Source organism: Symphodus melops (assembly GCF_947650265.1).
Source record: "Symphodus melops genome assembly, chromosome: 10".
Lineage (NCBI taxonomy): Eukaryota > Metazoa > Chordata > Actinopteri > Labriformes > Labridae > Symphodus > Symphodus melops.
In genome coordinates this window covers 19097828-19110866 of record NC_136700.1, presented here as the reverse complement: position 1 = coordinate 19110866, position 13039 = coordinate 19097828, and the positions used below count along the sequence as shown (strand labels likewise).

General features: G+C 42.2%; 3 protein-coding genes across 5 annotated transcripts in view; 2 read left to right on the top strand and 1 right to left on the bottom strand.

Annotated features, from left to right (window-relative positions):
- Window positions 1–7450, top strand: part of gdpd5b (glycerophosphodiester phosphodiesterase domain containing 5b) — a 39254-nt gene extending 31804 nt beyond the window's left edge. Inside the window, exons 10-17 of one of the 3 annotated variants that reach the window (XR_013780029.1) lie at window positions 1581–1731; window positions 1981–2202; window positions 2435–2592; window positions 2708–2855; window positions 3882–3964; window positions 5620–5732; window positions 6038–6297; window positions 6507–6590. Coding sequence is in view for 2 of the 3 variants with exons in the window: in XM_079354705.1 (XP_079210831.1) it covers window positions 1581–1731; window positions 1981–2202; window positions 2435–2592; window positions 2708–2855; window positions 3882–3964; window positions 4625–4639; window positions 5620–5732; window positions 6507–6592 (976 nt within the window). In the remaining variant the exon portion in view is untranslated. Of the gene's footprint in view, window positions 1–1580; window positions 1732–1980; window positions 2203–2434; window positions 2593–2707; window positions 2856–3881; window positions 3965–4624; window positions 4640–5619; window positions 5733–6037; window positions 6298–6506 lie in introns of all 3 variants that reach the window. The other 2 variants (XM_079354705.1, XM_079354706.1) reach the window with 2 other exon arrangements.
- Window positions 7451–8142: 692 nt separating this feature from the next.
- ccnp (cyclin P) overlaps window positions 8143–13039 on the top strand; it is a 68013-nt gene continuing 63116 nt past the window's right edge. Inside the window, exon 1 of the mRNA XM_079353626.1 lies at window positions 8143–8468. Within this exon, the coding sequence (XP_079209752.1) occupies window positions 8419–8468 (50 nt within the window). The 5' untranslated portion in view covers window positions 8143–8418. The remainder of the gene's footprint in view (window positions 8469–13039) is intronic.
- Window positions 8475–12225, bottom strand: hspa13 (heat shock protein 70 family, member 13). Its single transcript, XM_079353624.1, has 5 exons — window positions 11965–12225; window positions 11532–11872; window positions 11076–11289; window positions 10615–10782; window positions 8475–10264 (listed from the first exon to the last, which is right to left on the bottom strand). The coding sequence occupies exons 1-5, from the start codon at window positions 11987–11989 to the stop codon at window positions 9687–9689; spliced, it is 1326 nt and encodes a 441-aa protein (XP_079209750.1). The 5' UTR covers window positions 11990–12225; the 3' UTR covers window positions 8475–9686.

Below are 13039 nucleotides of genomic sequence, written 5' to 3'. Positions count from 1 at the left end.
GGTGTTTTAAAATGAGGTGTGTAAAGCAGGCTCGCCCTATCTTGAGGACACCAAAATTGACTAAACTTCGACCACCTATAACAAGTCTGAAGTCTGTTGTGCAATATGATATGAAGAGGATTCATTTGAAAGATGAGCACGCATTGGCGAGTTCACAATGCACTTTCACTGAGCCGGTTGCACTCACACACACAGGTTGCACATACTGCACAGTTGAATATCAGTGCATGCTGATACATTCAGTTTGAAATGTGACAGAAAGCCGAGAGATGGAAATCTTTTGTTTCTGTTTGTCTCCATGCATTTCACACCAGTGCACTTCCTGTCCAATACACACAGAAATGCATGCTGAAGCACACACTCGGATGCTCTCATGCAACAGAGAGCAGAATTAATAATATTTCTTGTGAGCGCCACACAGTGTCTGTGACACATGTATACAGAACATTAGTTAACACAGTTCATGTGCAATGCTCTGATGGAATTTTTAGAGACTTTAATAATTAATAAGGGTATGCTGCAGAAACATTCACAGCGTCTTTCTGATCGTTTCTGATGTTGAGGGCATATTCAGTGAAACACAAAATCATTCTGCTGTCAACATACTGTATTTCATACAGTGTCCTGTGCGTATTCTGTGTTCAGGGGCAAAATGAAGGGAGAGATATGGAATGAGCCGGTTGGAGTTTGGAATGAAAACTGAAGTCTACACTGAAAATAACACCAGGCTCTTAAAGGAGAGGAGTGCTTGACCCTCAAGCTGGGCCTCTCGTATTAAAAGATAAAAGTGTAAATAGGATTTACACATCAAAAGAGTAAATAGACTTTGTATACTTACCAACATCACATGACTGAGCGACGGCAACTGAGAACAAACTCCAGTGATGCAGCAGCAGATCAGTCTTTCAGCAGGCTTTAGATGGAGGCATGATACCTCTAACATAATAATGGGAGCTGACAGAATCACAGAGACACACTTGGAGGAAGACGGAGGAAGTGGGGTTGGTTGTGGAAGGACAGTGAAGTGACCATGGCTTATGATGCATAGTGGGAGTCCATAGTCCTTGTACTGATGCAGGCACAGAGGATGGGTCAGAGATGTTTTTCTAAAGCGTGGTGAACGTTGCTTTGTTTTGATTTACATGCTTATCTTATTCTTACATGTTCATCAGCTAGAAACTATTTTAGCGCCTTGTGTGTGTGTGGGTGAATACAATGTCTAGGCCTGAAAAAGTTGAACGTGTGGTTGGTGCGAGCCGCCGAGGTTCGCTTCTGACTGTGCCGAGCAATTAGACTTGACGACAGCCAGAGCGACAGTGAGACTCCAGTCCTTCACACACACACACACACACACACACACACACACACACACACACACACACACACACACACACACACACACACACACACACACACACAGTACTGTACATGTACATAAATTGCAACAACATTGTTTTTACCAGTTTTTCTTGACTGTTCTATATTTAAGATTATTTTGACTCCATCTCCACACTCAGTCAGTCAGGACTTCAAACATAACAGTCAAAGTCCCCCCCCCCCCCACCTTCTGATCTTACCAGTGTGGATGGAGTGCCTTTCCTGATGCATGACCACACCCTGCAGAGGACCACAGATGTGCAGAAGGTTTTCCCAGACAGAGCGATGATTGATGCTTCCTACTTTAACTGGACAGATCTGCAGCATCTCAATGCAGGACAGTGGTTCCTCAAGGTAAGTTTTTTTGGTGATTAGATGACATATTTATAAAAAAAATGTAAGCCTCATGTGTCAGCTCAAAAACTTCCTCCAGTTTTTGTGAAATACTGCAGTCCAGTCATGATTTTAGACAATCTCTCCTGTACGCAGAGTGGAGCAGGTTCAACCAAGTTCTCTGTGTTGATATTGCATTCAACCTGCATGAAGTGCAAATGAGTGTCCAGAATAGAAAGAAAAAACACTGCTTCTGTCCCTGCATTTCAGGGTGACCCCTTCTGGACTGTGCGCATGCTGTCCCCACACGAGAAGGATCTTATTACCAACCAGAGTGTGTGCAGCCTGGAGCAGCTTCTGAAACTGGCTTCCTATCACAACACCACAGTGGTGTTTAGGTTGAGGAGACCTCTTCCAGAGCACCCCTGCCATTACAGCTGGATCAATGATACTCTGCAGGCTGTGCAGCAATCTGGCATTCCTCAGAGCCTGGTAAGTATATAGGAGTTGAATGCTGATTTCAGCTCCAAGACCCAATTTGTATCATGTACAGACCTGCCGTCTGTCTTAAAATGAAAAAGAATCCAACAATCATGATGTCCGCCTGGGACATTAGTGTTCTCTATTTCTATACAAAACATTCAGATCCTATCACTTTGTAAATGTAACTCACACAAAGTTCTCATGAGATAAGTGTCATTGTAGCTCTATGTTCTGTTTGTAGGTGATGTGGACTCCAAACGAAGACAGAGCAGTGGTAAAACAGCTGGCCCCCGGTCTGATCCAGACCTCGCTGGAGAAGCTGAGTACTCAGAGTCTACATCAGTCTGGCATCAGCCAGCTGCTGCTCCGATACAACCAGGCCAGCACACAGGAAATCAGGTACGGACACAAACACTCTCAAAGTTGATATGTTACCAGGCTGGCACCTTAAAACCTCAATTTTTTTATTTATTTTTTATTCAAAGACTTTCTGAATGTTTGTGATTACTTTCAGGGACTTCTCCCAGAGCAACATCAACCTCACTCTTTACACTGTCAACGAGCCCTGGCTCTACTCAGTGCTGTGGTGCAGCGGGGTGTCTGCTGTCTCCTCAGAGGCACCACAGATCCTCAGTAAGGTGCCTTACCCCGTCTGGCTCATGGTAAGCATCCTTCACATACCGCACTTTTTTCTGTTCTTCGCGTCTTTTCAGCTTTTACTTAATTATTAAGTACTTTCTTTTAAATCAAGTTTACGTTATCTTTTTGTGGCACCATCATCTAGTAGCCATTCCTCCTTCAAGCCTGGAGAAAACCATTTTAGTATCAAGATTTCAAAAGACCTACATTGTCTGTAGGTCGACACAGTGTAGATGACAGGAGATGGAAACCTGTCTCCTCTTCTTCCACTGAATCTCCTCTGTTTGACTGAACTGCATTAGGTAAAACCAACAATAGAGCCTTGCTTTCAACAATTTCCTACTTCAAGCTAGCTCTCCTCTTCATTTGTCAACACTCATATGAGGTCGAAGCACAATAGAAAAGACATTCACCCTCTCTGCAGCACATCCTGTAGTGTATAACACGTGGACTTTCAGTTCAGGCATCTCTTGAAACCTCTTAACACAGTTACTGTTCCTCTCTGTTATCGGTCCTCGCCCATGTGTTAGCCTGCCAACACATGGGAACTCTGCACGACAACATGTGGGTGACGCCCAGACCCCCTGCTGTGGTTCAGGGAGAGTTTAGGCTGTTGGGGCATCTGTAATTCTGTCTGTTAGAGCTGTGAAGCTAAGTCAAATCTGCCATCGGGTGTTTATTCCGGTGGAAGTGAATATTAATCCTCAAGGCCTGAGATTATTTTATGAAATGGTTTTTGTTTTTTTCACATGAGTATATGAAGGATTAAGAAGTATATTAAATATTGCCTGTCAAATGCACACACAATAATGCTCGTCTAAAAGAACTGTTTGTGCAATTTCAACTGTAAAAGACTTTACAATGTATTTATTTATAAAAAGGGTGAGTTGATTTTTTTTTTTGTAAGTATGTTTGAAGACAGCTTTAATTCTGTGGCTCAAAACAGGACAGTTGACGTGTAGCTCCACCCAGTGGTGGACGATGTTATTGTCCTGTTGAAGCTGAAACACTTGAACCTGCTGTAACTGTGTTTCTGTGTGTGTTTTCAGAGACCAGATGAATACTGCCTGATGTGGGTGTCTGCAGACATCATCTCTTTTGCTGTTGTTATAGGAATATTCTTTTTCCAGAAGTAAGTAACATCGCTCAGTTTATGAAGAGAAAAGCAATGATCTCTCCGGTTTCGCACTTTCATACCCAAACACATATTTTTCATCATCTTTTACTGCTAACGCCTCTCTCTTTATTTAGAAGACACCTCTGCGTCTGGAGCACATAACCGCAAAGCCAGCTCATACATATTAATGCAGCTCCTCATGCTATTATCGTTTTTAATGGTTTGCTAATAATGAACTCAAACAAATTCTTTAATTAGCTGTGCTTGTGTTTTTGTAAGCTGCTCTGATGTATTTCAGCTGTTCCCTCCTCTTGCAGTGCAGTTTACAAACCAGTGGTGACAGAGGGGATGTTTGACTGTCTTCTCTTAGCGTACCTCCCCATCTTTTATGACTTGTGATTTTGTCTGTTTGGGTGACGCATTCTAAAGAGAGATGGACCTTCCTGCTGTTGTCTCTGTATGGAGGGCAGGGATCTTTCTTTGTTACAGTCCTGCCTGGGTTCGCTCTGCTTAGCGGAGAACAAGTAGCTTCTGCTGGCTTCTAAACTGACCTCTCTTGTCTCCTGCCTTCTTTTGTCCTTTTTTTGTCCTTCTGCCTCTTCCTCGCCCTTCTCTCCTCTTGCCTGATGTGCATGCTCTTCTCCTCCTCTGCTGCATTCTGGCAACCTCTCTCAGCTATCACATGATCAGGTAACTGGGTCACCTCTCGGGACCCAAAGTCTTCTCAATTTTCACCCTCTTTGTCTTTCTCTCTTTTCTTTATCCAACTGCTTTTATTCATTCAAGTCTTTTTGTCTCCTTCATCTTTGTGTAATTCTCTCACACTCTGTTTGTCATGACATCAATCTCCATCAGATTCTTCTCCACCTTCTTCTGTCTTTTTCTCTATCTCACTTTGTAGGCGTTCACCTGAATCATACTGCAATGAGGTCACTTCCCTCTAGAGGGAGAGTCTTAGGTTTTTACCTCTGCCCATGCTGTTTAATTAAGGGAATGCTTTCAGCTCACACAGCACAGAAACACATTCTCAGCACTAAGTCGACATCTAGATTTTAAATCTTTGATCCTATTAATGCCAACGACTAAATGTCCAAATTGAGCTATTGTACAGCTTTAATCAGGAGAAGAGCCTCAAGACCGGCTTCACTGATGCTGACGAAGCAAAAGCTTGCTTGTTCGCATTTCTTTTTCTTGATGCCTCTCTGCATTAGTCACAAGTCATTGTGACTAATGGTCTCGAGTCAATTTAAAAAAAGCTGTTCTCATTAAAGCAAGGACACCGTTTTCACATACAGGAAATAGATTCCTCTGACATCACAGCTCTCCAAAGCTCAGTCCAGGGAGGAGGTTTGTGAGCTACCAACAAATGTTCATTAAATGAACACACAGCAAAAGTCCCCGAACAGAGCGACGGGCTTTGTACTATTTGTTCCACAGAATTTTGCAAAATTGATATTTGCTGAAATGCCAATCATATATTTCGGAAACACTTTCTGAGGCAATAAGTGATCAAGTAATTACTAACAAGACATTTTGAAAAGAGATTATATGAGCCATAAAAATCAGTTCTGGGACTTCAGAGACATTGGATACTTAGAGCAGAGGCAGCAGTATGAAGTCACTTAATTGCTGTCTCGCAAAGAAGTCTAATCAAACATGTGACCCCACAGGTATCGCATGAGCGGCATGCGCAGCTACAACCCTGAACAGATCATGCTGAGTGCTGCAGTCAGGAGGTCCAGCAGAGACCTCAACGTGATGAAGGAGAAGCTCATCTTCTCTGGTAAGACCCTTAAACTGAGAGGAGGCAAATGTGTTTTACTCTTGGATGTTTTGTTGCATTGTTGTTATCAGGGTTTTTTTTTTTGTTGTTGTTTTTTTTGGGGGGGGGCTCCGAAACTCAGAGACAAGCTAATCTCTTTACACTTTACATTAGAATTTGCTGATTTAAAAAAACCAAAAGCTAAAGATTTTAGCTTTTGTGAGTTTCAGGTGCCCTGCTAGCATGCCTGCATCCCTGCATGAGCCTCTCTGAGTGTCTTGTGAATGTTCTTGCCTCTCCTCCTCTTTCTCTTTCCCCCGTTGAAGGTCAACCTCAGTAGCAGCCTTTGTGATGTGCAGCACCTCCTGTCCATGCTACCACCAGTGTGACTTACATTTCATGCATCCATTGCATCTCTCGTTGCCTGCCACTCCTCTGTGTACTATGCCCTTCTCCCCTTCATCCATCCATCATCCCTTCATGCACCAAACCTCCCCATAACTCTCCTGCTGAAGACAACATCATGTGTAGGGGAGCTTATAGACGCCCCAATCTGTCTTGACAGCCTCTTTGCTGGGGGGCAAAGGTAAGTCATATCATTGCCATCTGTTAAAGGTTCGACATGATTTCCGTTCATATTTTAATTTAATGTCTCCCTTCTATTTCTTACATTTTGTTATCTCTTTCACCAGTGCTGAGTTTTTTTTGTTTTTTTTTTCAAATAGTCGCTTTAAATATGATGATTTCCTGACTGTACACTGTTTTGTTTTTTTTTTATCCTTTGGCGCCCTCCAGAGGTGGGGAATGGTGTTGGAAGTGCTGAAGAGCTGTATGCAGACAATGGCTACGACTACTACACCAATCAGGGCATAAGCCAGTGATTTTTGTGAATCTGCTGTAGCAAGACGGAGAGGACAATGCTTTGTTTTCACATCATTCCCTCGGATCCAGTGCGAGGTCTCTCCTCCTCATTCACTGACCAACAGCTGTTATCTGATGCGCAAAACAACCACGCCGGTGACGTCATGTACATGCTGTAAATAGTTACATTTGTTTGCTTGTCAGATATGCGGCAACATACACGGGAATAAATGCACTTTTATGAATAGGATTCGCCAAATCTGTGGCCTCCTCTCTCACATCTAAATGTCTGAGAGGCTCTATAAGTTATCAAAGCCTACTTCTTTTAAAAGATGTTTTTAGATTATTTTTGCGCTAATTCTCCAAAGCAGTTCCTTGGTTTTAGCGGACTTGCATGATATTAATGTCTCAACATGATCAAAGTCTTTTTAAAGAAGGCTCTTCCTTTATTGCTAAATGAAACTAACAGCTCATTATGCTCTTGCCTTTTGTCAACACGCAGCTGTGCTGTTGTTCACAAAAGGAATGATTTAAGTATTTATATTTAACGAGAGAACTTCAAAGGCAAATGATTAGTTTACAAACGCCCTGCCTTCTACTCCTCGTGAAATACTCACATGGTGCACGTAAGATAAGGGACTATTTTGATAGAGGGGGAATTTCCCCTATTCGCCACTTTTGACCAGGACATGAAACAGTAATGATCGTATCAAGTGTGTGCGAGCTGTGCTCCCAGTGCAACCACAAGAACTGGTTCAAATGGTTTGGGGCGATGGACTCTTGTGCCGTCTCTTCATGGTAAATGTGAATGTGTTGTTTGTCTTTTTTTAAAGATGTGTATAATGTATTGTGTGTGTATGGCTGGTATTTTATATATATATATATATAGATATATATATATATATATATAGATATAGATATAGATATAGATATATATATGTAGATTTTTAACCTTGTGTGTAGTTGTATGCTGGGTGAATAACATTTCAACAATGTGAGAGTTATCCCAATAGTAAGGTCAAGATGGAACTGTCACTGAACTACAGTTCAGTCTGTGGTTCATTAGTGTTAACAGACACAACGCACCTACTTGTTTTGTTGGTTGCTGGTGTAAACTGAATGCTGTAAGGTAACTGAAGTGGTTGCTAAATGTGAAAAAAACAACAACTCTTAGCTTATTGAAGGGACGCTACAGATATCACTACAGGCAGCACGGGTTCAAGAAATTGACTGACTGCCTTTTTGTGTTTTTCTTTTCTCACGGTATTACTGTGCCTCAGAAGTGAACATTAAAAACATCTTTTCTTGAAGTGATTCTTTCTGAGTACTCTCTGTGGTTGTTTTCTTTTCAAAAGATTTCTGTTTGGTTTTAAAAAAGGACAATAATTAGACCAAACTGATATGACCGTAGAGCAGAAATCAGTCCTAACAGCTGGAGGAGCTTCCTAAATCTATTCAGCATGTGATGTACTTTGTGACACCCATCCAGATATGCACAAAACCAATCTAGTATAACTGGTCTTAAATACAGCAACAGTCATGAAGATGAGGAATGGCATTTTAATTGACTGAAACAGTTTTTTTGAGGTCTCTTGACTTTCAGTGTTGAAATAGAAAAAATGGATCCTAACAGTAGTTCTCTCACATCAGTAAAGAATCTTAAGATGACAAAAAAAGGTTGTGATAAACATTTTCAAGGAGAGCATTTGGCACTCAAAACATTGAGACACTTCTCAGAAGGAATGCAGGCAGCTTGAGTTCCTGTTAGAAAAAAGGATACTGTATCGACTTCTTCAGAAATATAAAGTCAAGTATTTTCTGTTTTCCAAATCTATTTTCATTCTGGATGTCCAATAAGTCCTGCTGTAAACCAGCAAACAGGCAGGAACACAGATGTTCTTCACTTACATTACAGTTCTGTCTCCAGACCACGAAGAATGTGTCCGATCCACCAGACTTCTACATCTCTGAAGGTAACGCAGTTTAATATAAACGCACAAGGCACCAGAAAGCAATGCTTCGGTCCTACTGTGAGACTTCCAGAGATGACCTTCTCTACCTACAGCAGCACGAGCAGGTCGTTACACTTCACTCTGATGTGAAGTTAACATAAAATGGCAGAAGGTTTCTGTCACCAACATTTACAAATAATATGCAGTATTGTCAGGAAAAGTAAAGTTGGCCAATGTGGAAATTATCAAAGCGCTACACTGAGCAGGATTCACCTTTCAATAATAAAATCTCTTTTTGTATAGATGGAATTATTAGAGTACAGCTTGAACAGTATGGTATCCACAAAATGCACCTTACCCTTCAACACAATATTACTGAAATCTGTATTCTACTGAATCTTTTTTAAATTATGTCATGTAAACATTTTTAAAAAGTCTGCATTGGACCTGCACTAATACACTCTCTCTTACACATACATTAAATGGGAATAAATACATAAATAAATATATGAGGCTGCACTGGCAAGTATGTCAGTATTCAAAGGAATGGCTGTTCCCTGATTTGAATATCATTAAAGGATCTACCATCAACACCTTTCAGAAATCAAGCTTCAAGCAGCTGTGGCTCAGTTGGTAGGGTCGGTGGTCTCTTAACCAGAAGGTCAGAGACTCGATCTCCGGCTCCTGCAGCCACATGTCCAAGACACCCAACTCCAAGGTGCTCCTGCTGCTTTGTCGGAGGGGAGGAATGCATGGAAATGGGCCTTACTTAGCAATCTCTGCCATCAGTGTGTGAATGAAGGTGTTAAAGCGCTACAAAAACTCAAGTACAGATACCAAGTATCAGTAGGTACATGAGAGAAGACTTCAGTTTTCAGGGGAATACTTCCCTTTTTACCAGTGTCTTGTGTTCTGTCCGCTGAAGCCTTGTGTGCAACATGATTAGCTTTTACTTTTAAAACAGGCGTGTTCTCTTCTACCAATGGTTTCAGTTAACAAGAAGAAGAGAGGTGTTGGTACATCATACACACAAGACAGTCACATCTAGTTTTGCAGAAGTACCTTGATTTGAAATGATGCGCATGGTAAGTATGAAACAGTTAGAAATAGTATGCAAGTCTCTGTGGCATCTCTTTCTTTGGAATCAATAACTTAGTACAGATTAGCTGAAGTTCGTCTTGCGCAGGTGACTGTTTGGGATTTCTATAGCGCTCACTTGTAAAGGCCAGGAGCCGCCCATGATGCCTGCCTGTATGGCCACACCTGTAACCACAGCCAGGTCAGGGTCTACTGATGTGTTGGGCTCCTTCCCAAAGTACTCGCTGATCAGCCTTCTAATTCGGGGTATCCTGGTGGACCCTCCAACCAGAACAATCTCATCTACTTCCTCCTTCTCCAGGCGGCCCTCTGACAACACGGTCTCAACAGGAGCCAAGATTTTCTGGAAAAGATCCTCATTGAGCTCCTCAAAAAGCTTGCGAGTGATCACAGACTGGAAGAGAACCGGAGCATGAGCAGATCCCTCAGATAAGTCAGAGCTGTGGGCGTGAAGGTGCAGCGGCAGCCTGATGGTGGTGCTATGTTGAAGTGTGAGGTTTAGCTTGGCTGCTTCCACAGCCTGTCTAAGACGGTGGATATCCTCTTTCAAAGTCAGTGGGACACCGAAGTCCTTCTGGACTTGTTCTGTGGTGTATTGTAGCAACCTCTGGCTGAAGTCTTGACCTCCCAGCTTGTTATTGCCTGCCAGAAAAGAAAAAAAACAACAACTTAAGGTTAAGTGGCTGTTTTCTCCAGCAGAAAACAAAACAATGAAAAAAAAAAAAAAAAAGGTTTTGACAACTGCAGCTTTGAGAACTTTTAGTTTGCAAATGCTAAGTTTACAGCAGTTTGTTGTGAGAATTAGCTTCATACACCCTATAACTGGGTTAATGCAGCAGAAACGTTTTGTCCACATGTTATTTTTTCGCTGTTCAATCACGAAGAAGGAGAGAAGAAGATAAAAATACAACATGGACCCCCCAACATGAGGCTCCTTTTTCTGTGGCCTCACAGCACCAGTATTGTGTTACTACTGAACACAGAGACATTACCTGCCATGGCTCTGGTGAGAAACATGCCTCCCTGTTTGTTAAGCAGAGAAACATCCAGTGTTCCTCCACCGAGGTCAACCACCAACACGTTGAACACGTCCACCTTGTGCAGGCCGTAGGCCATAGCTGCTGCTGTGGGCTCATTGATGACACGCAAGATCTCCAGGCCTGCAAGACAACAGGAAAGATGTTCAACGAAATGCACTGCCAGATATATTAGTCTGTGCACCCTTAATTTCAGGCTTCAGGTGGAGCAATTTATGATTCAGTGTTTTGCCTGAGAACACTTCCACATCCATCTATCTATGATGTTGTAATGGTACTAAACCCCATTGTTACCTTCCTGGTACCTACAGAGGAAGAAACAATGCCCATCACAGAGCGATTTTACATTCATGAGACTGTTTAGTCAGATGACCCACAAGAAGAGGATGCACGTTATTAAAAAAAAACAAACTTACCAGCAAGGTTGGCAGCCCTGACAGTGTAGTTCCTTTGTCTCTCATCAAATTCTGCAGGCACAGAGATGACAGCTTTTTGGATCGGCGCATTGAGCTGCTGCTCTGCCATCTTTCTCATCTTCAGAAGCAGCCGGGAGCCGATGAACTCTGGCGTCACAGTGAAGGTGTGGTTGGTGAAGATCACAAACTCTGCACTACCATTATTGTTCATCACCTGGGATAGAGACAAACAGTGCCAGTTAGGAGAGAATGATTACATTAATAAAAGCAAAGTTGGCATCTGTAGGAAAAATTTGTATTTCAAGAGGTGCTACAGGAAGTTAATCAATGACTCCACTGAGAGAAAAGAATGAATACAAATGTGACACTTTCTTTAATTATTTCTATACTGATTGCCGGTGAGGCCAAAAGAACAAAATGTTGTGATTGTCTACTGTCAGTCCCAGCATGACCCACCTTAAATGGATAACGAGCACTCTCCTCTTTTAAGACCTCGGGCTCAAATATCTTTCCTATGAACCTCTTGGCGTCATAGATGGTGTTTTGTGGGTTGCTGTCAGCCAGGTCCACGGCTTCGTGTCCGACCAGCACCGCGGTGGAGGTGAAAGAGACGGCGCTCGGGATGCTCTTCCTGCCCTGCTCGTCTGCTATGATCTCGATCTCCCCGCTGCCCGGCTGGAAGACGCCCACCGAGCAGAAAGTGGTCCCCAGGTCCAGGCCGATCACTTTAGGTTTAGGGGGTGGTAAATACTGCTGGCCCAGATACCCAGCCAGGAACAGGGCAAGAATCACCGAACCTGTATCACAGGTGGAGCATTCCACTTAGTTCATGCGTGAGCATCCCGGAGGCACCAGGTAGTTATAGAAAAAAAGGAGGAAGTCAACTTACCAATCATGGATATTTCTCCGGACATTATTATTCCGAAGCCACTCAAATCCTAAACTTCCCGAAATGTAGTTTATATCCCGGATAAATTATGTTCGCTTTCTCAACTGGGTGATGCAAAGGGGAAGTTTTTGGAACACCAACAAAATACACGTCACCTCTGCCTGGGAACTCGTGAATGCTGGGTACTGTAGTTATTATGTAAGTTGCGCTATCGACGTCGTGAGAAGCAAATGTTACTTTTTTACTACACTACCCACAACTTCTAGCGACATTGCAACGTAAAACGGAAGTTTCATGACGTACACAGGTCTGTAGCCAATCAGACAGAAGGAGAGTATTGCTGCGTTCTCGTGATGTCGGACACAGCATAAAGACAACGACCTCCTAACTTGGAATCTCGGAAACCCGAGCAGTTCTTGAACGCAGCACATTTCTCATGTTTTATTATCTGAGTAGATGTGTCCGACTGTCTAAAAAAAAAATTTAAGATTTGGACTTTGATGTTCTGTCGTACTTTTAGCCAGATAAAATGGAAAATAAAAGGCTGTATCTTATTCATCTATCTATTATTTTTTTTGGGGGGGGGATTTCAAAGAAGAAAATAGACTAACTCCTTACCAACTTTGCTTCACTTTATTCATAAACTGAGACAATGCAGTACAGTAGCTCAGTCTGCAGGGACTTGGGTAGGGAGTGGAGGGTTGCCGGTTCAAGTTCCGGTGAGGCGCAAATCTGGAAATGGTCTGGTAGATGGTGCAAGTTTATTTATTTATTTTGTTCTATGTTAGGATGTGATATTGTAAAAAAATAAAAAAATAAAATAAAAAGTTGTTAAACAAAGAAATACATTTTTAACTTAGCTTACCAACAGAAATCATTTACTTGGCTCAGTCTTTCGCAGCTACAAAAGGTCACATGAAATCCCAGCAAGGACTCTTTGCTTCCTCTTTTAACTTTTTCCTCCATCAGCTTTCAATTCACTAAAATATGACCTAGAATGTATCTTAATATAGTGCAGGGGCAGGTCAAGTAAATAATAATATAGGCTACTATAAGTAAATCATAACATCTTGGT

Coding starts and splice junctions, on each gene's coding strand:
- hspa13 (XM_079353624.1), bottom strand. CDS start 11,989: ATGTCCGGAGAAATATCCATGATTG. Junction 10,783..11,075: donor CAGGGCTGCCAACCTTGCTG/GTAAGTTTGTTT, acceptor GTTGTCTTGCAG/GCCTGGAGATCTTGCGTGTC. Junction 10,265..10,614: donor TCTCACCAGAGCCATGGCAG/GTAATGTCTCTG, acceptor CTTTTCTGGCAG/GCAATAACAAGCTGGGAGGT.